Raw genomic sequence first — 24,995 nt, 5'->3', positions numbered from 1 at the left:
CCTACCGCCCCTGTGAGCTTGCGCGCAGGCATCGCGTGCACACGCAAACTACAACTCCCAACAACACCGCCACAAACGTTGCTAGGGGATGCGCTTTGCGCGCTCTTTTGCGGCGGGCACTGGTCAACAGCTGCGTTGTTCCAGGGAGTAAACTAAGGTAGTCGTGACACCTGCAGTAGCAGAAGGCTTGGTCACAGGTGCCGGGAATATGGAAACCCAAACTTAACCTGAAGATGACAGGTTTTGAAGAGTTTTGTTGCCTTCGCTTTTCTCTGTAGATGAATTAGTCTTAATAAAGACCTATTGAAAAAAAAAAAAGCAGTGACATTGTTTGGTAGGCTGATTAAGTGACGATAACTACGGATAAATTCACTCCGGAAATAATCATCTATTTTGTGGGTAATAGGTGGCTTGATAAAGTGTGTTTGTTCGGTATTTAAATTTTATATAGAATCCTGAAAGTGCACATATTCAAATATGTGGAATGCTGAACGCAGATTTCACTATTTGTATTGCCACCAGAGGTCTTCCAGAATACAAATCTGACCCTTTAATCTAAAAGCCACAGTACTTCATATTACCACAGTGTACAGTTCTGGTTTGAACAACCTTGTAGACAAAATAGCACTTTTTTTAGGATTTTGTTATTATTTTTAAGTTATTTTTACTTCATGTACATGCATGTTTTGCCTGAATAAGCCCCAACGTGTGTGTCTGGTGCCTGCGGAGGTCAGAAGGGGACATCGGATCTCATGGAACTGGAGTTACAGATATTTGTGGGCTACCAGGGTTCAGTGAGTGAACCTGTCGCAAACAAGTAAGATAGAAGGGGGCTCGAAAGATGGCTTAGCAGTTAAGAGCATTTGTTGCTCTTACAGAAGACCAGGATCAATTCCTTGCTTCTACATGGCAGCTCACAACCATCCATAAATCCATTTCCAGGGAATCCAATCCCCTCCTCTGGCCTGCAAGGGTACCAGGAATGTATGTAATACACAGACATACAAGTAGTGAAACACTCATATACATAAAACTCATATACATAAAAATAAGTAAGCTAGATAAAAAGGCTAGAGGGCCAGGGAGATGGCTCAGCAGGTAAAGGTGCCTCTAAGCCTCAGCTGTGTGAGTTCAGTCCCTGGAACCCATATGGTGGAAGAGAGAACTGACTCAGGAAGGTTGTCCTTTGATCTTCACTAATGTGTCATGGTACATGCATGTACACACATAAGGGATTTGATTTAATAACGTGGACAATGATGGAGGTAGATGCCTAATAACAACCTGTAGCTTACAACCTCATGAACACATGAGCAAACACACACACACAATAAAGTTATTCTTCCTAACTTATGCCCCTGGTGGCTCACCAAACTCTCTCCATCCTCTCCTCCTCCTTCAATAACTTCTTTTTGGGATACAGGGTTTCGTGCAGCCAGCCTCACCTTGAACTTGCTGCATAGCTGAAGGTGAGCATGAATTTCTCATTCTCACATTCCATGTGCTGAGACCACTGGCCTACCTTACCTTGCTTGGTTTACTTGGTGCTGGAGATCAAGCCTGCCCCCATAACATTTTTATTTTTAATTTGCTTTTCTTTTGAAAGACAAGATCTTGTGTAGTCCAGAATAGCTTTGAACACATCATTTTAGCAACGCTAGCCTTGAACGCCTGATCCTCCAGTCCCCATGATTCCCGAGTGCTGGGGTTACAGGAATGCACCTTACAAGGAAGAGCCTTGTTTCCACTCTGATTGGCAGTATGAACCTGGGAGAGTGGAGCCTGAAAATGAGGCACACCAGAGTCTCAGGAAGTAACCGACTTTATTTGGGGCCTCAGACGATTTATGCTCTGAGGGTTAAGCAAGGTCACGTGAGCAAAGTTCACAGGAATTAGGCTATATACAGTCGTGAGGGCGTGTTCACATGAGTTAGGCTGCTCGATCACAAGGATGACCTCAGGTCAGGACATTGTCTAAGCAGAAAGATAATCTGCCGTAAACCCATTCCTACTTAACACACCGGGGAGGGATACCAAAGAACAGTTCAAGAACAATTTTGTGTTTAGAGAGCGTGTGTGTGTGTGTGTGTGTGTGTGTGTTTGCTAGAACATGTAAGCATACAAGTGGGAGGGTTTGTACATCTGTGTACATGGATTTGCCTGTGGAGGCCAAGTCAGAGGGTCAGTGTTAGCTTGGGCGTCCTCAATTGCTTCCCACTTTTTAACTTTATTTCTGAGGCAAGGTTTCCCCTCACCTCCACCATGGAACTCGCCAGTTTTGCTGAAGTGGTTGACCAGCAAGATCCTCCTGTCTTTCTCTGGCTGCCCTGCACGGAGGCTACCAGCATGTACTACTGTGCACAGACATGTTTTATTTTATTTTCTGAATGCTGGGAATCGAATGCAGGTCTTCTGCTGATCTGCTGGTGTCTTAAGCACTTTACTGACCGTGCTAACCTGAGCTATCTTCCCTCCTTTTTTTTTTTTTTCATTCAATTTTAGTGCTAGAGATCCATTCCAGGACTTTTTACAAACTAAATAGGGCTCTATCAGTAAGCCAAATAAATTTTGTTGTTTTTTGTTTTTCGAGACAGGGTTTCTCTGTGTTTTTCTGTGTATGTAGCTTTGGAGCCTGTCTTATAGACCAGGCTGGCCTCGAACTCACAGAGATCCGCCTGTCTCTGCCTCCCAAGTGCTAAGGTTAAAGCCATGTGCCACCACCACCTGGCTTTGTATTTTTTTATTTTATTTTTAAATAAATTTGAGGCTAGCCCAGGCTGGCCTCAAACTTATAATCATCCAGCCTTGACTTCTTGAGTGCCAAGGTAACAGTAAAATTGCCATCACATGCCTCTAGACCCTTATATAATGTTCTATTACACATCTGTGATGCTTTACATTATACAGTAATTAGATAAACCATTTTATACGTTCTGATTATATATATTTCTTGAGGCAGGGTCTTACCTTGTAACCCAGACTGGCCTAGAACTTACTACGTAGTCCACCATAGCCCCACGTTTATAGCAATACAGCAGTCCTCCCTCAGCATTTCCAGACTCTGAGACTACAGGTGAGGGCCTTGATACCAGGCGGCTTTTTGTTTTGTTTGTTTTGTTTTTTCCTATTGTTTGTTTTGTTTCATTTTCCTTTTTTCCTGGTTCCTTGAGTGTAGAGTCAGGTTGTCGGTTTGGCCTTTTCTTGTTTAAATGTAAGCATTCAGGCCTGTGAAGTGGCTCAGCTCAAGGTAAAAGCACTTGTTCCCCATGACTGATGGCTTGAGTTCAACCTGCGGGATTCACAGTGGAAGGTGAGAGCCACCTCTCAAAGCTGTCCTCTGGCTGTGGGAGCCTCTGTGCTCACATGCACCCGTGAGCAGGCGTACGCATGTACACACACATACACAAATGCAGGCTTTCACAAGTGTGAATTTCCTTTAGAACACTTTTACTATGTCTCGCCAATGTTGGTGTGCATGGCTCCTAACGTGCTTTGTGGAAACATTCACTCACATGTATTTTCTACCGTCAATTTTCCCTGTTCCAGGTTTCCAGTTTCATCTTATTAAGGTTCAGAGATGGTATTTTCTATGATTTTTATTATGATAAATTTACCTAGAATTGTTGAATATAGAATTTCTGGTGCCTTGGTCTTTTTATATAAAAATATGATCGATTCATGTGAAAACACACAAAAGCTATGCTCATTGTACATCTCCATCTTTCCACGCCTACAGGTTCGGTCACAAATTATACCTTTACACACCATGTGCCTGTTGATGAGCTTTGTAAGGATTGTGTTACACATTTCCATTTGTCTTTTAAATCATAAGCTGATTTCTTTTTGAAAGATAGGGTCTCCCTGTTTGGTGTAGTAACTCCAGAGGCAGGAGGTGGATCATTTCATTGTGAGGTAGAGACCAGGCTAGTCTTCACAGTGAGTTCCAGGCCAGCCAGAGCTACACAGTAAGACCATATCTTTAAAAAAAAAAAAAAAAAAAGATAGTGTCTCCCTTTGCAGCCTGGCCCAAACTGGAATTAGCTGTTTGGCCAGGCTCTGCTTAAATTCTTCCAGCCTCTGCTTCCCCAGTGCTGAGATTATAGAAGCGAATAGTTACGTCCAGTATAAAGTGATTCGGATACAACCTCATAAAATAGGTTGTATGATGAAACCTGAACCCCGCACCCACGTGAAGTACCTTGTCTACAACTCCCCAGCAATAAACCGCGGCGCCAGCACTCAGCCCCGTTCCTTTTACACTCACTTCTCTATTCCAGACCTTTCGTTCTCATTTTGGTCATCTTATTCTGAGGAATCAAAGGATTTCCAAATTAGTCCCCACTCAGTACATTTCTGAACCCAGCACCCAGGACCCACACATGTGAGTCCTATAGGACCGGTATAGCCCTAGCCCTTGAGTCTCCGGTTAGAGGCGGATCTATTGTGCACTTCAAACTCAGGAAGTTTTCCTTTTGTTCCACGGATGATGCTGAAACTCGAATTCAGGCGTCCCCCGAGTGTTAGTCAAGTACTCTACCCATGAGCTACCTCTTCAGCCCTAACTTCTCTTGTTTGATCCCAAACATTTGGGAAACTTGTCTCTTACCTGTCCTGAGATTGTGGTACTTTACCTAGCACCCATCCACAGTTACTTCTCTGTCAAAGTCACCATACATTACGTCTCCCAGACTCAAAATTTGGATTTACCCCTACTGGCAATTTACAGTCTCAGAGACGAAACCGAAAGTCCTGAAGGCTAGGTTGATCTGGAAAGCAGCCGGCCAGCGGGGACGGTGGCGAGACACTTCGCTAAGCGCTAAGGGGCGCTGGCGACGGCGGAGGCCCGGGATTCTGGAGGCGCAGCCACGGCCCCGCCGCGCCCCGCCCCGCCCCGCCCCGCTGTACCGGGAGCGGAAGCACCGCGGCTGGAACGCTGGCTGCGGGGGACCCAGGAGCCGACCGTCCGGAGCCGAGGACGTCCACCGGGATCGCCAAGCAGGTGCGTGGGTGCCCCAGGAGGCTGTCTGGTCGTTCTGAGGGTCCTGGTAGTACTAGCTGGGTGGCTGTCGTGACCTCGGCTGACGCCTTGCTCAGGGGTCGCGGCCCTAGGCCGGGTGCACCCGGGAGGTCAACCTTGTTCTGTGTGGCCAAACGCCCCCGAAGAACCGCCCCAGAACCCTACTCTCTGAAAGTTAGATTTCCAAGGAAACTCATGCAAAAGTACAATAGTTTGGTGAATACTGCGGCATATGTAGGAAGCAGGGTAGCGGAAGAAATGAGCTTGTTGAAGTCTGGAGTTGAAATTTAGCCAGAGCTGACTGTAAAATTTAGCTCTGGGTCCTATTAAGACAAAAAATTAAAAATAAATGAAAGGGGTAGGTGGGTTAATTTACACTTTTAGCCAAGACCGGGGATAGAGAAGTTCTTATCTGTCTGGGCCTTGTCTGTGTCAAAGTTACAATTTATTTAAAAGAAAAAGAGGTGAAGAATTACACCCTGTAGGTTTGCCCTTGGGTTGGATTTGTGCATCTGCGCCACTAGAAGGTACTTCCTGCGTTCTGGCTCTTCTTGATGGTGAAGCTGCCGCACCTAGGAAGACTGAGACTGCCCCCAGGAACGGTCTCCCTCAGATTGGCCTCAGGGGCGAGTCTGCAGGAGCATTTTCTTGCTTACTGACTAGCCCACTGTAGGTGTCTCTTCTGGGCAGGTGGTCCTGGGTGTGTAAGAAAACCAGGTTGGGCAGAACCAGAAAGCAAGCCAGTATGCTGCGTTCCTCCCTGGCCTCTGCCTCCAAAAGTGGTTCTCATCTTCCTAAGGCTGCCACCTCTTCTTGTGGTGACCCCCAGCTATAAAATTATTTTCGTTGCTACTTCATAACTGTAACCTTGCTACTGTTATGGCTCGTAATGTAAATATCTGTTTTTTTTAAAAAATATTTATTTATTTATTATGTATACAATATTCTGTCTGTGTGTATGCCTGCAGGCCAGAAGAGGGCACCAGACCCCATTACAGATGGTTGTGAGCCACCATGTGGTTGCTGGGAATTGAACTCAGGACCTTTGGAAGAGCAGGCAATGCTCTTAACCTCTGAGCCATCTCTCCAGCCCGTAAATATCTGTTTTCCAATGGTGTTATGCCCCTGTGAAAGGGTCCTTTGACCCTGGGGTCGTGACCCACGGATTGAGAACCACTGGCCTTCAGGTTTCTGTCTGGAGTTCATGCCCTGACTTCCTTTCGTGGTGGACTGTAAGCTGTGAGATGAAATGAACTCTTCCTCTTCAGGTTCCTTTTGCTTATGAACTTTATGACTTATTTCCCAGCGTGGTATTTCTTGCAGGAATCCTATTTAAGGCCCCATTATGAGACATTCAAGTCAATAAAATAGTTCTTGCTGGAATTCCAAATGATTCATTAGGGGATGGAGTGGGTAGACCTCAGCCTTCTGTGGATTCTGGATTCTAAATGATAATACATTGATAGTAGCAAACTAACCATGGTGTTTGAAGGGGAAAGACGCCCTGAGTAAGAGCGTGCTGCAGAAGTTTTCATCGCATTTGACTCCATCCTTATTCCGGAAGTACTTTTTAGGTATATAGTTTAATGCTGTGTGCCAAGGAGATATATCCAGAACGTCTGTTTTTCATTCCAGACGTACGCTGTTGGCACCGTTTAGTCTGGCCATGCTAATCATGTCAGAAGGTTTTTCTATAACCCAAGGCTTTATGCGTGAGTATTTTAAAGTGGTCTGGATTCTAACTAGGCATATAAATAAAGCATAGCTCCTAAGTAGAATTAGCTTCTATGTAGAAATGATGACAGAGGTGGAGAACAGCCAATGAAAGAAAAGTAAGATATGATCAGTTTTGGGACCGATGGCAGGGTAGCCGATAGGAAGACAGTTCTTGATGGGTCAGCCTTAGGACTTCCAGAAAGGAAGAATTGTAAAGACTACCCGCTACCGTTTACTAGAGAGGCAGCCTTTCTTTGCTGTGTGGTCTTTAGGTCTCTGTAGCTGTGTGGGCTCACTAGAGTCTCTGTTCTATGGCATCCGTGTTTTTATGTCAGTACCATGGGGTTTTGGTTACTATGGCTCTGCAGTATACCTAAGATGAGAGCATCCTTCTTTCTGCTAAGGATCACTCTGACTATTGGGGGTCTTTTGTGCACCCACATGAATTTTAAGATTTTTTTTTTTTTTTTTTTTGGTTTTTCGAGACAGGGTTTCTCTGTAGCTTTGGAGCCTGTCCTGGAACTCCCTTTGTAGACCAGGCTGGCCTCGAACTCACAGAGATCCTCCTGCCTCTGCCTCCCAAGTGCTGGGATTAAAGGCGTGCGCCACCACCGCCCGGCAGGATTTTTTTTTTTTTTTGGTCTTCTTTGAAAAATATCTTTGGGATTTTGATTGCTTTGAATCTGCAGATCATTTTCAATAATACAGCCATTTTTATAATATTCTGTCAGCACATGGGAGGCCCTCCTTCTAGTTTCTTCTTCTGATTGTGCTTTTTAAAGTGTTCCTCATAGAGGTATTTCACCTCCTTTCATTGGATTTATTTCTAATTTGATTTTTTGTTTGTTTTTCGAGACAAGCTTTGGAGCCTGTCCTGAAACTAGCTCTTGTAGGCCAGGCTGGGCTGGCCTTGATCTCACAGAGGTTCGCCTGCCTCTGCCTCCCGAGTACTGGGATTAGCTTCTAATTTGATTTTTAGAAGTGACCTTTTTTCCCCCCCTTAGAGTTGTTTTGACAAGTTTGTTATTGGTTCATAAAAAGGATGCCTATCTTTGTTGGTTTTGTTTCCTGCCACTTTTCTAAGAGTCTTACCAAGTCTAAGGACCTTCTGGTAGAAGCCAGTCATGGAATCACACACCTGTAATCCCAGCACTCTGAGGGCTAAAACAGGAGGATCACCGTGAGTTCGAAGCCTGGGCTTCACACTGAGTTCTCCAGCCAGTACAAGGAGACCCTAGTTTAACACTAAACCAGCCCAGTAAGTGTGGTGGTGCATGCCTTTAATCCTAGGACTTGGGCAGTAGAGGTAGACAGCTAGATCTCTGAGTTCAAACCCAGCCTGGTCTACATAGCAAGTTCTAGGCTAGCCAAAGCTACAACAATGAACAACAAATACCTAAAGTAAACAAAAAAATGCAATAAAAATCAACAGTGCAAAGTTTCTGGTGGAGTCCTTAGGATGTTTTGAAGATGGCGTCACGTCATGTGGAAATAGGGATGAATTGCCTCTTTTGTTCCGTGTGTGTTTCTTTCATTTCTCTTTCATCTCACTAGTCCAGTAAGACTTCTAGCACTATGTTGAAAAGAGTGGAGAGTTGTTACCCTTGTCTCTTTTCTAATTTTATATAAAATTCCCCATTTAGTGAAATGTCATGTTTAACTCTTACTGTTGAGGTTCATCCCTTCTGTTTCTGCTTTCTCAAGGCCTTTGTCATGAAGGGATGTTGGACTTTGTGAAAGGCCTTTAATGCATTGATAGCTGTGATCATGTGATTTTTGTCATGAAATCTTTTTGTCCGTTGTATTACATTTATAGGTGTGGATATGTTGAACCGGGCTTACATCCCTGAGATGAAACTAACTTTTACAGTGTGTGATCTTATAAATGTGTTCTTGAAATCGATTTACAATATCTTTAAGGAATTTTGTAGTTGTCGGAGAATTTGGTGTGTAGTTTTCTTTTTGTTGTTGTTGTGTCCTGTCTGGTTTGATATCAGGGTGATACTGACTTTGTAGAATGAGCGTGGTAGGGTTCCTTCCCCTTTCTGCTTTGAGGAGCAGTTTGAAGAGTTCTGGTGTTGGCTTCCTCTTAACAGTATGGGAGATTGTGGCAGTGAGCCGTCCCGTACCGTGTGCCACTTTGTGGGCACATTTATTACTATCCCAACTTAAGTACCTGTAGCAGCTGCTTAAGTTGTCTGTGTCTTCTTGACTTAATTTTGGTAGGTCATGTATTTGTAGGAATTATTCATTTCCTCCAGATTTCCTAGGGTTTTTGTTTTGTTGTTTGTTCATTTTTTGTTTTGTAATGCAAGTTATAGGATTCACAAAGATACTCTGCATTTTATTCCAAGGTATTGTAACATCCCATTTCCATCTCTAATTTCTTAACTTCTCTCTCTCTCTCTCTCTCTCTCTCTCTCTCTCCCTCCTTCCCTCCCTCCCTCCGCTCTCTCTTTAAGGGCTTATGTAGCCCAGGCTTGTCTGAGACTTTCTGTCTAGCTGAGGATAACCTTGAACTTCTAACCCTCTACAGCCACCTGTGGTGCTGGGATTATAGACTTGTACCACCACGCCCAGTTTAGCTGACACTGAAGAGTCAGCCCGTGACTGTGCAGACACTCCTCAAACTGTATTTTTGGTCAGCCTGCCTAAAAGTTTGTCAGTGTTGCTTATCTTTCAAAGAACCAACTTTTCATTTGGCTAATCCATGCCTCGTTCTTTTTTAGCCCCTGTTTCACTCATTTCTGCTCTATCTACAACTTTTGATTTTGACTTGTTCTTGTTTTCTAAGAAGTTAGGGGTGAATCATTAGTTTGAGATTACACTGATTTGTTTTATTTTTGAGACAGTGTCTCACTATGTAGCCTTGGCTGGCTTAGATTTTACAATGTAGACCAGGCTGGCCTCAAACTCAGAGAACCACACTCTGCCTCTTGAGTGCTGGGATTAGAGATGGATGCCATCACACCCTGCCCTACTCTGGTCTTTTAGTGTAAGCAATAATAGCTATAAAGTTCCCTCTTAGATCCGTCTTTGCTGTAGCCCAGACTGGCTGAGCCTCTCCTTTTAGTCTTTTAGTCTCTCTCTCTCTCTCTCTCTCTCTCTCTCTCTCTCTTTCTCTCCCCGCCCCCACTGTGTCTCTTAATTGGTGAGTTAAGCCCTTTCCATTTGAGGTTATTATTGAGAAATGTTTACTACTTCCTGTTATTTTTTTTTTTTTTTTTTTTGGTTTTTCGAGACAGGGTTTCTCTGTGGCTTTGGAGCCTGTCCTGGAACTAGCTGTGTAGACCAGGCTGGTCTCGAACTCACAGAGATCCGCCTGCCTCTGCCTCCCGAGTGCTGGGATTAAAGGCGTGCGCCACCATCGCCCGGCTTCCTGTTATTTTTTGTTGGTTGTTTTCCTGGCCTAGTGGATAGTTTGGTCTTTTCTTTTTCCCTATTCCTGATAAGAGTTTGCTGGCTTACTGCGAAGTTGGCCCCGGCTTTGTTTTCATGCCTCCCAAAAAGGTGTTATCTTCTGCTCTTGTGATTGAGGCTATTTTTCCTCCTCTGTGGTTGTATGAGCATCATTCTTTTTTTTTTTTTTTTAGATTTATTTATTATGTATACAACATTCTGCCTCAATATATACTTGCACGCCAGAGGAGGGCGCCAGATCTCAGTACAGATGGTTATGAGCCACCATGTGGTTGCTGGGAATTGAACTCAGGACCTCTGGAAGAGCAGCCAGTGCTCTTAACCTCTGAGCCATCTCTCCAGCCCAAGCATCATTCTTGAAGTGTCTTCTGCAGTGCTGGCTTGTTGGCTATGAACTGCCTTAGACTGTGCTTTTCTTGGAATGCCTTTGTTTATCAATCAAATTTATTTTGGAGGGATACCAAGTGGGTTTTATTTACTTATTTATTTAATGTATTTGTTATATATACAGTGTTCTGCCTGCACATATGCCTGCAGGCCAGAAGAGGGCACCAGATCTCATTACAGATGGTTGTGAGCCACCATGTGGTTGCTGGGAATAGAACTCGGGACCTCTAGAAAAGCAGCCAGTGTTCTTAACCACTGAGCCATCTCTCCAGCCCCTCAATCAAATTTAAGTGATAGTTGCTGGATACAGAGTAATCTAGGTCATCAGTCATCTATATTCAACATTTAAAATATTCAGTCCTGTTCTTTCCTTGCTTTTAGGTTGAAGATGAGATTATGTTCTGGACTTTGTAGGCAAGTTGACACTTTCCCATTATATTGTTTGCTTCTGCTTTTGACATCTTGACTAGTCCATGCCATGGAGCATTCTTCTAGCTGTGTCTGTCTATCTGTTTTCTTTCTCTAGATTTGGGGACTTTACTGCTGTAAGTTTATTGACTATACAATAAAACACTAAAAATAGTAAGGAAGGGTAGCAACGGAGAACACATGGAGAAAGAAAGAGTGTGGTGGCTCACTCTGTAACCTAGGCACTTATGAACTATGCTACATCATGAGTTCAAGTCCAGCATGTGCTAGAGAATGAAAAACAAACAAAAATAAAAAATAAATGAACAAGGATTTTTCCCAATAATGACAAAACAAGTATAAACAAAACTAGGTGAATATTTGAAAATATAAAAGCATTTCAATTTTTGGTGTTTTTTAATACGATAAAAATGAAAATTTTTATAAAAGTGTAGTGAAAAGAGTATCATTTAACATGGCTTTTAAATCAGTCCCTTCCTTGGTAGACTGACCTTTTAAGGTCAAGAACTGAGCTTTCTTCTGTCGTCCCAGCCCTGACTTGGAGGGACGTTTGAGCTCATTGCCCGTGCTATTCTTTCAGCTAACTGAGCATGTCCGTTAGTTTTGAGATGTACCCGTTGAGGACTGCTCCCAAGCCCCTCTTACCGAGGGCTCCCTTTGGCAGGGCGAGCCCGGCTCTTTCCTTTGCTACAGCTAAGCGATCAGAGCTCTTTCTGAAGTGGACTGCACCAGAACAGACCGTATGTTCGTATTTCTCCAGCATGGCTGCCCTGCACAGGACCCTCTGAGCAGGTAGCAGGCTAAACCATTCCTTCTCTGCGAAGTGCACAGCCACATCCTTGAAAGTCACGGATTCATGGAGCCTGGCATATAAAGTGAGAGCTGGCTGCCAAGATTGGATCTTTGGCAAATGGAGGTCATTTTGTGCACTGGGTGGTAGCCGTCACAAGCCAAACCTTCACGCCTCTTGTCATTTAATTTTTACTTTAGAAGTAAAGGCTCCGGTGCTGGGGGACGAGGGTGCACCTCAATGACAAAGGCTTTCAACGCAGCCCGGGTTGAATCTCTAGCATTTCAAGAAAATAAGAGAAGGGAAGCAGGAGAAGAAGAAGGGGGGCGGGGCGGGGAAGGAGAGAGAAAGGGGGAGAGAGGGGAAAGCGTCTACGTGTTCTTGAGCCACAGTAACTATGTCTCATAGTTAGAGGGCCCTTCATAGTCTACACTATGGCAGCACATTTGTTCTTCATTCTGGCGGAAGGAAGCTGCACATACATCCTGCTGATTGTTCTGAGTCAACCTTCAGTGTGATGTCATCGTGTGCAGGAGGAATGTGAGACCCAGTGTCCTTGGTGTACACAACCCCCCCCAACCCCCGCCACACAGGGAGAGGAGACCATGTGAAGGAGGGCTCCACCATCATCAGCCATAAAGACACGATCACATGACCAAAGACTAAACCTTGGAATGATAGGCCGTTTTTATTTCTCCTCTGCATACAGCCTGCCTAAAGATGAGGTAGAAGGCAGATCTTTAAGATGTCAACCCATTACCAAATTACCAAATAGACCGCCAAATTTCTGGATTTCTGAATAAAGCATAGATTAAAGATTCAATTCCTGGTGGGTCGGGGTGGTGGCCTATGCTTTTAATCCCAGCATTCAGGAGGTAGAGGTGAGTGGATCTCTGAATTCAAGGCCAGCCTGATCTACTGTGTGAGTTCCAGGACAGCCAAGGATACATAGAGAAACCCTGTCTTGAAAAGAAAAAGAGAAAGCTTCAATTACTGGTTTTTGCATGTGCCAGTCAGCACAGAGCAGCTACAATTTCAATAACGTGCATTACGAACCCATAGAAAGGATTCTTAGTCATAATATCAGCCATAAAAACTAAAAAGTACTACAGAAACAACACATATTAATATTGTTGCAAGCTAGGATGGTCATGTTAGCCTTGGGTTTTGGATGGGATGGGTGGTTCAAGAGGACACTGTGACACATTCCTGGGGACTAAGAAGTTTGTTATTGCCACCACGAGCAGAGAACCGAATGGACAGTACTGTGGTGGGGGTTCCAAGGAGTGTTTAGGCCCCAGCACCAGAGAGAAAGAGAGAGACCTTGTGGCTTCGTTTTTATCCTTTCTGTATGGTGGGAAGGTGCATAGTAAGAACCTGCAGCCAGGCTTCCTGATTCGTGGCTGGAGGATGGGAAGGGGACGGGGAGCAGGACGTGATACTCTTTTTGATGTAGATTCGCTTCCCTAAAGTCACTGTCAGCGGTATTGGCTGGAAAGTACCTCCTTAAATGCTATGACTTGAGCTAGCCGAGATCCCAGGACACAGCTGAGGCCAAAGAACTGTTACAAGTTCAAGACTGAGATACAAAGTGTGTACCAGGCCAGCCAGGGCGACATAAAAACTCTGTCTCAAAAATCGTGTGTGTGTGTGTGTGTGTGAGAGAGAGAGAGAGAGAGAGAGAGAGAGAGATTTGGGAAAATGTCATAAAAGCATTTTTTTAGGGGACTGGAGAAATGCTTAGCAGATAAGAGTGCATATTACTTTTTATTTATTTATTTATTTATTTTTAAAACATTATCTTTTCTCATTTTTATGTACCAGTTCTGCTTCCCACTTCCTCTCCTCCTGCTCCCTCTCCACCTTCCCCAGGGCATGCTACTCTTACTAGGGACTGAATTTAAGTTCCCAGCACTAAAGCCAGGTGGCTCCCAAGTGCCTGTAATGGCAGTTGCGGTCCATGCAGCATCTCTGACCGCTAAGGACACCTGCCCTCGTGTATACATATCCCACCCAATGACCACGCATACACACAATTAAAAATAGTAAAAATAAATATTTCTAAAACATTTTTCATGGGAAAATAACTGAAAAGCAAACAAACGAACTCTACCACGGGGTTCCATCCTCAGCACTATGAAAATAAGGAGCATGTATAACCCTGGAACTGGGAGAGCAGCCAGGACCAGAGCATGTGCTTAGCATGCCCCAAAGCGAGGGGGAAAAAAGAATGGCAGAATGCACAGCCACCATAAGCTCGTGGAGGCGCTGAGACTGTGGTGTTTCTCTGCACAGGTCCCGCCCTCTCCTACAGGCTGGCTGAAGGCCCCTCCCAGGCCTCACCCTTCCTAGTTTTATTTTGTTGTGGTTGTATTTGTCTCATTATCTTTTCCGCGTACGTGTACCTGTGGAGTCCAGGCTTGGTGGCAGTGCCTTTGCTCTCTGCCCTGCTCACCTTTTCACTTGAGGGAGTCTCTCACCCTTCTCCTCCATGTCTTATTGCCTTTCTGTTGATAAGACTGGGATCCACAGTGGAGGATCCACAGCTAACGGTTGGCCCGTCATTTCATTGATAACAGAAATATGGCATTGGCTCCATTTTCTCAGAGCTACAGCGAGGCAAAGGTGGATGGGTCCCAACCCCACTCCCTAAAGGCCCTGCCGTGCAGTCCTCTGAGCCTTCTATACTGCCCCGAAGTTGGTTGTGTGGAGTGGGCTGAGCTGCCCATCTTGCTGGAACACTTGAGTGTTTATGGCACAGTTCAGGCGTCTACCAAGATAAATGGATTGTAGAATAATACCCAGGCCAACAAGAGCTCTGTGTAGTGGTCAAATTCTACTGACTATTAAACTCCCACATGTAATTCACTTTCCCAAGGAATGGCTGTAGTCTGCCTCCATTTAAGTCTTACTCAGGAAGCAGAACACCCTCACATTCTCTAGAAAGATGGAAAGTTCTGCACAGGAGTGCGTGCGTGCGTGAATGCATGTGTGTGCGTGAATGCATGTGTGTGCGTGTGTGTGTGTGTGTGTGTGTGTGTGTGTGTGTAGGGAATGAAGGCTGAAGCTAGATCTCAGCCCTCTCCCTTTTTTATACTGAGTCATGTGACTTGGGGCACAGTTCCTCCTCTGTGACGTGGGGATAAAGTGTCAAACCCATAACTATGAGTTTGAGGCCAGCCTGGTCTACAAAAGCTAGTGGAACCAAAAGCTACAGAGAAACCCTGTCTCAAAAAGAGAGAGAGAGAGGGCGACAGTGGAATCAAGGGCTCAAAGTGTCTCGACAAAACAAGTTGACATATCACAGAGATATTTGAACATCAATGTTTATTCACAGTAGTTAAATTATGGAACCAACGTAGGTGTCCGACAACAGGAACAGATAAGGGAATATGATGTATATACACAATCGAATTTCTTTCAGCAATAAAGAGGAGCAAATCATGTTATTTGCAGAAAAGTGGATGCAACTAGATTAAGCCAATCCCAGAAAGACAAATATGTTTTCTCTCATTTGTGCGTCATGAATTTCATATAAACATATAAAATCACACATGGATGTATGTATGTGATACATATGCATGTATCCAGAAGTACAAGTGTCTAGAATGAGACCACAGAGTGAGGGGGTGGAGGTATGAAAGGGGTGTGTTCAGTGTATCATATACACAGAGATGACAATTAATAATGACAACAGCAGCTGAAGCCTGTGACTCGAAACCGTTTTTTCTTCCAGGATGGCTTTGGGGATCTTTGCAAATTGTACGTTCTGCTTGAAAGTCAAACACTTACCTCGTCAAGAGAAGAAGAAGCTGCAGGCTGATATCAAGGAGAATGGAGGAAACTTTTCATTTTTATTAAATCCTCAGGTATTTACAAATCTTACCAATTACTTTCTGGTTAATACGAACTTTCAGGGAACACGGCTCTGGTTAGAGTAAGCAGAGAAGACTGGCAGCAGGCGACACTGGGGCGTGGTCCCCTGGGGGATGGGCCAGAAGAAGCAGGGGGTGCCAGAGGACTGAGCCCAGCCTTCTGCGCTGGGAGTTCCTACGTTGGGAATCTGATACCATTCGGGTTTAGGCAAAGACGTAAATAGAATTTCAGACCAGCCGTGCCTGTTTTTTAAAGAGGAGAGTCATAGTGTACCTGCTTGTGAAAGGCACGCTGTGTCACTGGCCAGGAGGGCAGCGCAGGGGCAGAAGCGCAATGTGAACTAGTCTTTCTGCAGTAGTTTACTTACCTCAGAAGAGCTGAAGGAAGCTGCTGCTTCTCATGAGATGAACTGTAGGCCTAAGAGTTTAGATACAGTTTCACAAGTGGAATGGAAGTCTCAAGGCAGTATGTCCCAGACCTGCTAGCCCTGTCTTTCCTCTCCCCTGTGTTGCTAGGTCTGACCCTGGTTGCCTCTCCCTGGGTCCATCCGGGTATTACCATAGAGAGCCTCATCATCTCTAAGAGGCCAGTTCAGCTCTAGCAGGGCACCACAAAGAGCAGTCCCCACTTGCCTCAGTCCGGGCAGAGATCTGCATGCACCCATCACATGGCTTCCTGAGTTCCCAGCCTCTGTTTTCATGGGTAGATAATAATCCACTGAGAAGTAATAAGTAAATCTGGTGGTGGTGGTGCACACCTTTAATCCCAGCACTCGGGAGGCAGAGGCAGGCGGGTCTCTGTCAGTTCGAGGCCAGCCTGGTCTACAGAGAGAGTTTCAGGGTAGCCAGGGCTACACAGAGAAACCCCATCTTGAAAAAGAAAAACAAAAAGAAGTAATAAGTAAGCTGTCTTCTGGGTAGAGACAAGGGTCTCCGTTGTTTGGGAAACTCTCACATACTGTGTGAGATCTTTTGAACTTTTGTTATTTATTTATTTTTGCCAATGTATGTAAGTGTTTGAAACATGCACAGCAGCAGTGATAAAGGAGACACAGAGCCAGGTAAGGTGGCTCACATCTGTAATCCCATCACTTGGAAGGCTGAGGTGTGAGGGTCAAGTTCCACACCAGGCTGGGCTGCAGGAGACTGTCTTAAAAGGAAAAATGCAGTCAGATGTAGCAATAGATAAACATCTGTATATACCTAATGATGAGGAATGAACTTGAAGATAAACTTTTTATAAGTGGAAAAGCAAGCTCAGATAGTATAAAAGTGTGCTACCCTCTGTGCGGTTATACCCGTTGCCTGTAGAGAAGAGCTCTAGAAAGATCTCTGAGGAGCAGCAGTGGGGGAGGGTCGGTGGATCCCTGTTATTACTTTATAGATATCTACAATATGCATGTGCTCTTTATTCACACTGTAGCAGGAAAAAACGGGAGGCTAGGGTGATGGTTCAGTGGGTAAAATGAAGATCTGAGTTTGGACCCCAGAAGCTATGCAAATGAAGAAATATGGTCTGTAATCCCTGAGCTCCTACAGTGAAACGGGAAGTAGAAACAGAAGTATGTATGTGTGGATACACACACATACGTGTATTATCTGCGGCAAAGAGATCCTGTCTCAAACAAGGTACACGAAGACTGGCATCCAGTGTTGTCGTCTGACCTTGATGTGCACGGTGTGGCTTATACATGCACCCACAGCACACAGACGAACAAACACATCACACAGAGACACATACGTGCAGTCCCAGTTTTTAAAAAAACCAAATAGAACTATAAAGTAACAAAATAAATACCTTTTGATACCTCCGTTTTCTTTTTCTTTCTTTTTCTTTTGTTTTCGTGTGTGTGTGTGTGTGTGTGTGTGTGTGTGTGTGTGTGTGTGTGTGTGTGTGTTTTCCTCTTGAGACAGGGTTTCTCTGTGTAACCAGTTTAGCTGTCCTGGAACTTGCTTTGTAGACCAGGCTGGTCTTGAACCTGCAGAGATCCTCCTGCCTCTGCCTCAAGAGATCATAGAAGAAGTACTAAAGATGTATGCATGAGTGCACTCCCAGCATGGAGCACTTAGAAGCTACCTGTGATGTAGCCCATCCATACCCACAGTGTGATCACTATTGGCTTAGGTCAGAGGATGGAGCTCAGTGGTGGGTGCTCTCCCAGCAGCAGATCCTGGCTCTAGGTTTGGTCTAGAACTGGGGCTGGGGTGGGGATCAGGGGGTGACAGCATGTTCATTTTTAAAGTTTTTCTAGAACTGTACATTGTGTTTTTCAAAATCTGAAAAAAAATCACTATGAACTTAAACACTTTTAAATAAAATAAGACCTTTAGGGTTAAATTTACTGTTGGTAAATATTGTTTTTGCTGCTGAATAATGAACGTACTGTTTTCCCTTAGTGCACACATGTGATCTTAGACAATGCTGACGTCCTGAGTCGGTATCAGCTGAACTCCATCCAGAAGAATGATGTCCAGATTGCAAGCCCAGATTTCATATGGGACTCCATCAAGCAGAGGAGACTCCTGGATGTGAAGAACTATGATCCCAAGTCACTGGCTGTCGTGTCCCCTCCAGATGACAAGAACTGTGTTGGTGAGGCTGTCATGTCCCCTCCAGATGACAAGAGCTGTGTTGGTGAGTGTGTCCTACCAAACCCTTAACGTGTGATCGATGCCGTGGTAGACATTTGGACATGTCACAGGTGTTGTGAGGGAAAACATTATCCAGGAATACTACTAAATAATTCATTTCACCTCAGACCCGGGAAACAAAATCCTGAAGGATAAAAGGCTGGCTTAGCTACAGATAGAGATTTTTCAATGTGTAAGTCTACTGAGGTTAGACTTAAAATGACTAGTAAACCCTGACTGCCTCAGAATATGTGATGTGTAATTTTTTTAAAAAACTGTTATATTTTAATGTATTTATTAAATAAATGCCCCATGGTGCACATGTGTTGTCCACCTCCTTTTGGATAGGGCCTCCCACTGGTGTGGAGCTCACCAATTGGTCTAAGATGGTCTGTGAGGGAACCCCAGCATCCTCCTGTTTCCTGCTGCCCAGCACTGGGGTTTCTAGATTGCCCTGCCATCCTCGGCCTTTTGCTTGGCTTCTGGGGCTGAAAATCAGCGCCTCACACATGCAAACTGCTTTACTATTGGTGCAATCCCCAGGCCCCATGTGTAAATTTAACTGGGGGTAGAATAATCCTTGGTGTTGAGAAAGTGATTGCTAGCCAGGTGGTGGTGGCACACACCTTTAATCCCAGTACTCAAGGAGGCAGAGGCAGATGGATCTCAGTGAGTTCGAGGCAGCCTGGTCTACATAGTGAGTTCCAGGACTGGCTCCATAGCTACTGAGAAACCCTGTCTTAAAAAACCAAGAAAGAAGAAAGTGATGGCTGGGCTGATGAGACGATACAGGAGGATCACTGGGGCCTAGGAGTTTGTGGCCAGCTTGGGAAACATGGTGAAACGCTCAACCAAACACATCCAAAAAAAACCAACTAAACAAAAACTTAACTGAGGCTGAGGGTATGCGATAGAATGCTTACCTGGCTTGCGTAAGGCCGAGTATGAGTCCCCAGAACACTGAATGGAGAGGGAATTATATCAAATTAATTATGATTATTAGCAAATAATCATATTTAAGAATCATAACAAGGTCAGGTGATGGTGGCGCATGCCTTTAATCCCAGCACTTGGGAGGCAGTGGCAGGTGAACCTCTGTGAGTTCAAGGCCAGCCTGGTCTACAGAGTAAATTCCAGTGACAGCTAAGGCTACACAAAGAAACCCTGACTAGGAAAAAGAAAACAAACAAACAAAAAAAAAATCATAGCAATTCTAGCAGTTGGGTTCACAGTTAATTGTAAATCTTTGAACAGCTAACAAGTTTTCCTTTTAATTCCAGAGGTGGAAACAGAAGATGTGTCTTTGGACAACGCACCAGAGAATGAAAACACTGACGTCACCCAGTAAGCCAAATACTTTGAAAACTTCAGTTGTGGTATTGAAAGTACAAATGGTGCTAAGGGGGGTGATGCGTGCCTGTAATCCCAGCACTTGGGGGCTGAGTCAGGACTGAGCTACCTATGGAGACCCTGCCTCACAAAACAAAGCCAACAAGCAAAGGACGGGTGATACTCTGGACTCCTTTATATTATAAAGGACTTATGGCTCAGAAAACCATTGCTTGGAGTCAGAGCAGCGACTGAACACGCTGGCCAGAGAAGGTGGCCCTGTCTTTTGTGTCTGCTTCTGTAGCCTGTCCTCACCTCCTGTGTACTAGGGTCTGGCTTTGGTGCTGGAAGTCCGGAAGAGGAGGATGGAGATTTCCCTGGTCAGCCCTCACAGATCGCACAGGTTAAATGATTATCACATTCCACCTTCAATGTAAAACCAGAAAATGATAACTAATCAATTTGTTATGCAGAGCTCCTTTTTCACAATTATTTAACCATTTCTAGACTACTTGAGGAGGCATCGAGAACTTACTCCATACATCATAAGGAATGGGGGATCCGTTGGGAGATTCTGTTTGGTTCAAAGCTCCCTTTTAGTCTTAAATGGTTAATTATATAATTTTCAGGGTTTCTGCGGAAAATGTCGAAATTCCTCATTTTCTTCAAGACTTTGAAGTTGTGAAGTATAACGTCTTGGAAAAAGTAAGAGTCTTTTTTTTTTTGGGGGGGGGGTTCGAGACAAGGTTTCTCTGTAGCTTTTGGTCCGTCCTGGAACTAGCTCTTGTAGACCAGACTGGCCTCGAACGCCCAGAGATCTGCCTGCCTCTGCCTCCCGAGTGCTGGGATTAAAGGCGTGCGCCACCACCGCCTGGCAAGAGTCTTATTTTTACTTAGAGAAAAGAAACTGATTAATTTCTGAAAGTGTTTCCTCTTTGGTGATTTCCTCATTGTTTTAAGAAGCTGTTCATATTCTGAACATCACATGTCCTTGTAACTCGAGTTGGCTGTTGGGCTCAGAAATTGTTTAAATTTTTGCCTATTGTAGTACTTCATGCCTATAATCCCAACACTTAGGAGGTTGAACCAAAGGGTTATGAGTTCAAAGACAACCGCAACTATACAATGAAACCCAAATAAACCCTCTCAAATAAAACCCAAAAACTAAATAAATTTTAAAGAAGAAAAAGAGATTCTTTTAGTGTTCTTAGTGGAAGTCATTCATGTTCATGCTATATTTGTTTTTGAGACAGGGTCTCGTGTATCCCAGGCTGGCCTTGAACTTGCTACATATTGGAAAATGGCTTTTAACTGATCCTTCTGCCTCCACCTCCCAAATGCTAGGGTTATAATTATGCACCATCCAGTTTGTCCAGTGCTTGTGGTCAAACCCAAGGCGTCAGGCTTGCTAATTACTCAACTAACTGAGCCAAATATTGAACAATCTAAAACATCAGTATGGCATTAGAAATAAATCTCTACTTTGTCATTAACTGTTTCTAATATTGGAAAAGATAGATTTGACACTAAACATTTATGCCATGTTGAAGTGTTCTTTTTGGATTAAAGGAAAACAGAAAATTTTATTGATAGAGTCACACAAATTAAAATCAACATTTGCTTTTGAAGTGATGTCCCACTTATATTTTTGGATATTTGAATAAAATATAAATTTAAAAAGGTATTTCCCTCTATAATAAAAAAAAGTGAAAGTCACATTATAAATACACAGAGGAAAAATTATACAAAAATATTGGTAGTGATTATATTACTCTGATAGGGTTTCGGGTGATTTTTACTCCCTTGATACTTCTGTGTTTTCTAAAATACATTGCTCCAGCATATTAGGCAGCCTTTTCTGATGTGGAGGGTGGCTAGTTTCCACAGCTCTGCTTCTAAAAGGTACCCTGTCTTGCAGGTGGGAGCGGACAGAGGCCAGGAGACTGTGGTAGTAGAGCTGCAGTCTTCCCAGGACCCCGGGGACTGCCCCTTTGTGATATCAGTGCACTTCCTCCTGGCTGACGGCGTGCAGGTGATGCCTTGAGTTATGTTCCTGTGTCTTTACTCCTCCTGTTGCTAGCTTGCTTAAAGGAATCAAGCCGCCTACCTACCTGCTAAGTGTTTTCGTGTCTGGGGGCATAGTCAGCTGGGATGCTGAAATGGATAGTATGGCTACTGGGTGGCTCAAGCAATAGAAGCTGTTTCCTCACTGTGCTGGATGCTGAAAGTCCAAGATCAAAAGGTAGCAGAGATCCTCTGCCACTATCTTTCCCTCCTCTTCCTCCATCTTTTCCTCCTCCTCACCCATCTTTCCCTCCTCCTCACCTATCTTCCCTCCTCCTCACCCATTTTTTCTTACTCCTCATCCATCTTTCCCACCTCTTCCTCCATCTTTTCCTTCTCCTCATCTTTTTCTCCTTTGTTCCTTTTCTTTCCCACCCTACCCCACCCCCATATCTTAAAGAGACATTCTTACTCTGTATTCCAGGCTTTCTTCAGACTTGGCACTCCTTCATTAGCCTCCATAGTGTTACCATTACGGGCATGAACCACACACCTGCCTCATAACAGAGTCTTCCCTGGGACTCACTGGGACAGTCCGGACTCTGTTGTGCATGTGAGGTGAAATTACCTGGAGCGGGTGAGAAGGAAGCATGAAACACACAACAAACCCATTTAAGAGTTTATTAGAGGAGACATGTATAGGCCTGGGGAAGCAGAAAGAGAGGGCTAAATATGGCTGCCTAGCTCATGCACACAGGGGGATGACGTAGCTACATCATACAGAGCTCACCCAGATGACGGAGCTCAGGCATGCACACAAGGGCATATGTAGCTGTGTCATATGTAGGTGACCCAACCATCCCACACGTGGGTCATGCTGGGCCTTTAATGTCCCTGGGGTATTTTTACTGAGGGCTTTGTCTTCACATGTGTGGCCCTGGAACCTGGAACTGCCAGCCATGCTGGTTGGCTAAAGTCATAACGTGAGATACTCGGGACTTAGGTCACAGAATGCTGGACATCACAAGGAAGGCTTCACAGAAGCCCAGTTCAGTGTCGAGTCAGGAGCCCAGCTGTTCTAAAACAATTCAGGAATAAAATCAGATCTAGAGCGAACCCCCAAAAATTAAATAAAGTGTGCACCAAGCATCGCCCACCAGGGAGTCTTCTCACGTAGATATCAGCCTTGCAGATCTACTGTGGCCGGAAACACAGCGGCTGGCAGGACACAGAGTCCATTCTTCAGTGAGAGAGGTCCTCACACAGGTCCACACAGGCTCTGGAAGCTTCTCATCTGGCCCCCAGCCCAGATGTCACCCAGGTGGAGAGGAAAGACACACACCTCAGATGGGACCATTCAGGAATCCCTGACCCTCAGGTGCTCATATGTCAGAGCATGGGTTCCAGGTGACGCTGGAGATGTATCGTGTCCTATGAATTGCTACTCGCAAGAAAGCCCAAAGCAGTGAAGTCCTAACCTTGGTGCGAGTTTACTGGAGGTGTCACTACAGGTTACAGCTGTTTTGGGAGGGGTGGAAGGTTGGAGACAGATCTCACTCTTGCCTCAACCTCTCAAATGTTGGGATTGCGAGCCTACTGCACCAGCCTCCTAGCTGACTTATCAGGTTTCCCTGGGGACAGAGTTAGAGCCTTAATCCAGGGTCAGATGTGTCCAGGTAGGAGATGTTTAACTTTCTATGTGGTTACTTGTTATTTGGATAAAAAGTAATTTTTTAAAAAAAAAAAGTCATGATGGGCTGTGTTATATCTTTAAGAAAGAAGAGAGTAACTCTGTGTAGATCATACTGTTTAGCTGGGGGCTTCACCCTAGCTCCTGGCCTATGCTCCTTCCCCAGGAAGGGTCAAAAAAGCCTGCCAAATGGTGACACCCCCCCCCACGAAGGTCAAGACCACTCCCACAGGCTATTTAAACTGCCCCCCAGAGAATGAACACATGGCCTCCCCATTTTTGTTTTTGGGTTATATATATTTTGTGTGTGTGTGTGTGTGTGTGTGTGTGTGTGTGTGTGTGGTCTTCCGTTCCAAGGGGCCACCCAGGAGTGATGATGGTAGCCATTAAACCTGGGTATCTTTTAATTTGGTCTGATCTGATCTGATTGGAATTACTGCGTTGTTGGCAGAGAGGTTTGTCACATAAGAAAAAATACTTAACACATACTAGTGTGCTTTGGCTACCCTCCATCCTTAGGAGGCTCAGATCCCAGCACTCCAGCAAGACTCCTGATGTCTGTGTGGGGGAACCCTGGCCACCTGCCAGGGGAAAACCTCACCTAAGCACTAGGAAGAGGCTTCTCCTGCTTGCCCTGTCACATGAAGCCATCTTAGCAGAAATCTCCATTGTTAGGATGCTCTCCACCACTTAACAAATTACCTGAAATAACTACCTTTAAGAAGGTTGGTGCTAGAGAGATGACTCAGAGGCCCAGTGCTTGCTTTGGCTCCCAGCACCCATTTTTAACAATTAAAAGAAAAGCTTTAAGGGCCGGACTGTTGCTCAGTGGTAGAAATCCTGCCTAGCAGGTATGAGGCCCCTGTGGTTCTCTTTGGCCCTGGTCCAGTTAAGATCCAAACTCTAGCATCTGTCTTTTAAATAGAGTGACTTGGGAATATACATCATTTCTACACGGTTCAGATGCCCCGACGCGAACAGTCCATGAGTGTGACATCTCCCTGTGGCCGTACACCTCAGAGTCAGGATTAGTCAACATCTAGGGGACACCAGGACTCCATCTTCCTCCATTGTCTGGGGTCAGTGTCCCGGGGCGGGTTTCTGGGAAGAGCAGAAAGTGCCTCCTGTGAGTGGTCTTGAGGGACCTGTGCCTTTCCCTTCATCTGCCTGAGCACAGAACTTTCCTGCGCTCTTCCTCCTGGGAGCTCCCTTTGTCCTGACTGATGCTGTCCCCAGCTGTACCATCCTCTTCAGGGATTTCTTCTCTTCTTCCCCACCCTTGATTGACTTTCTGCACTTCCAAAAAGAAGAGGAGTACCAGTCTTCCAAGTTCATTAAACCGTTGTACAAGGAGCCCACCAGCTCTGAAGAGTGCTTGAACGAATGCTTCCCCACCAGGAGTCTTTTCTGTGCTGCCCACTCGGGCTCCCCCCTCCCCCCACCTCACCTTTAAGGCTACCCTGGTGAAAACGGAACAGTTTAAGTGTTTCTTTTCTGTTGCTGTAATCAAAACACCAGGACCAGCGCAACTTAGAGATGGGAGGGTTTATGTGGACTTTCTGTTCCAAGGAAGTAAGACTCTTAACCATATCAGGGCAGGAAAGTGTGCCAGCCTGCCCTGCCACCCCCATGATGTTCTCCCAACCACCCATCCCCCACCGCAAGGCCATACCTCTAAGCCTTCTCAAAAATCACCTGCCAACTAGG

At 44.9% G+C, this 24,995-nt stretch overlaps 1 protein-coding gene across 1 annotated transcript in view; it reads left to right on the top strand.

Annotated features, from left to right (window-relative positions):
* Nucleotides 1–4,911: 4,911 nt before the first annotated feature.
* The window catches only part of Parp4 (poly(ADP-ribose) polymerase family member 4), a 104,667-nt gene continuing 84,583 nt past the window's right edge, over nt 4,912–24,995 (top strand). Inside the window, exons 1-6 of the mRNA XM_041634155.1 lie at nt 4,912–4,999; nt 15,496–15,628; nt 18,032–18,269; nt 19,546–19,609; nt 20,224–20,299; nt 21,513–21,626. Coding sequence (XP_041490089.1) covers nt 15,497–15,628; nt 18,032–18,269; nt 19,546–19,609; nt 20,224–20,299; nt 21,513–21,626 — 624 coding nt within the window. The 5' untranslated portion in view covers nt 4,912–4,999; nt 15,496. The remainder of the gene's footprint in view (nt 5,000–15,495; nt 15,629–18,031; nt 18,270–19,545; nt 19,610–20,223; nt 20,300–21,512; nt 21,627–24,995) is intronic.

This window comes from Microtus oregoni, unplaced genomic scaffold (assembly GCF_018167655.1).
Source record: "Microtus oregoni isolate MIOR12 unplaced genomic scaffold, Mior012 000045F_ref0000178, whole genome shotgun sequence".
Classification (NCBI taxonomy): Eukaryota; Metazoa; Chordata; class Mammalia; order Rodentia; family Cricetidae; genus Microtus; species Microtus oregoni.
This window is presented reverse-complemented; position numbering and strand designations above follow the sequence as displayed.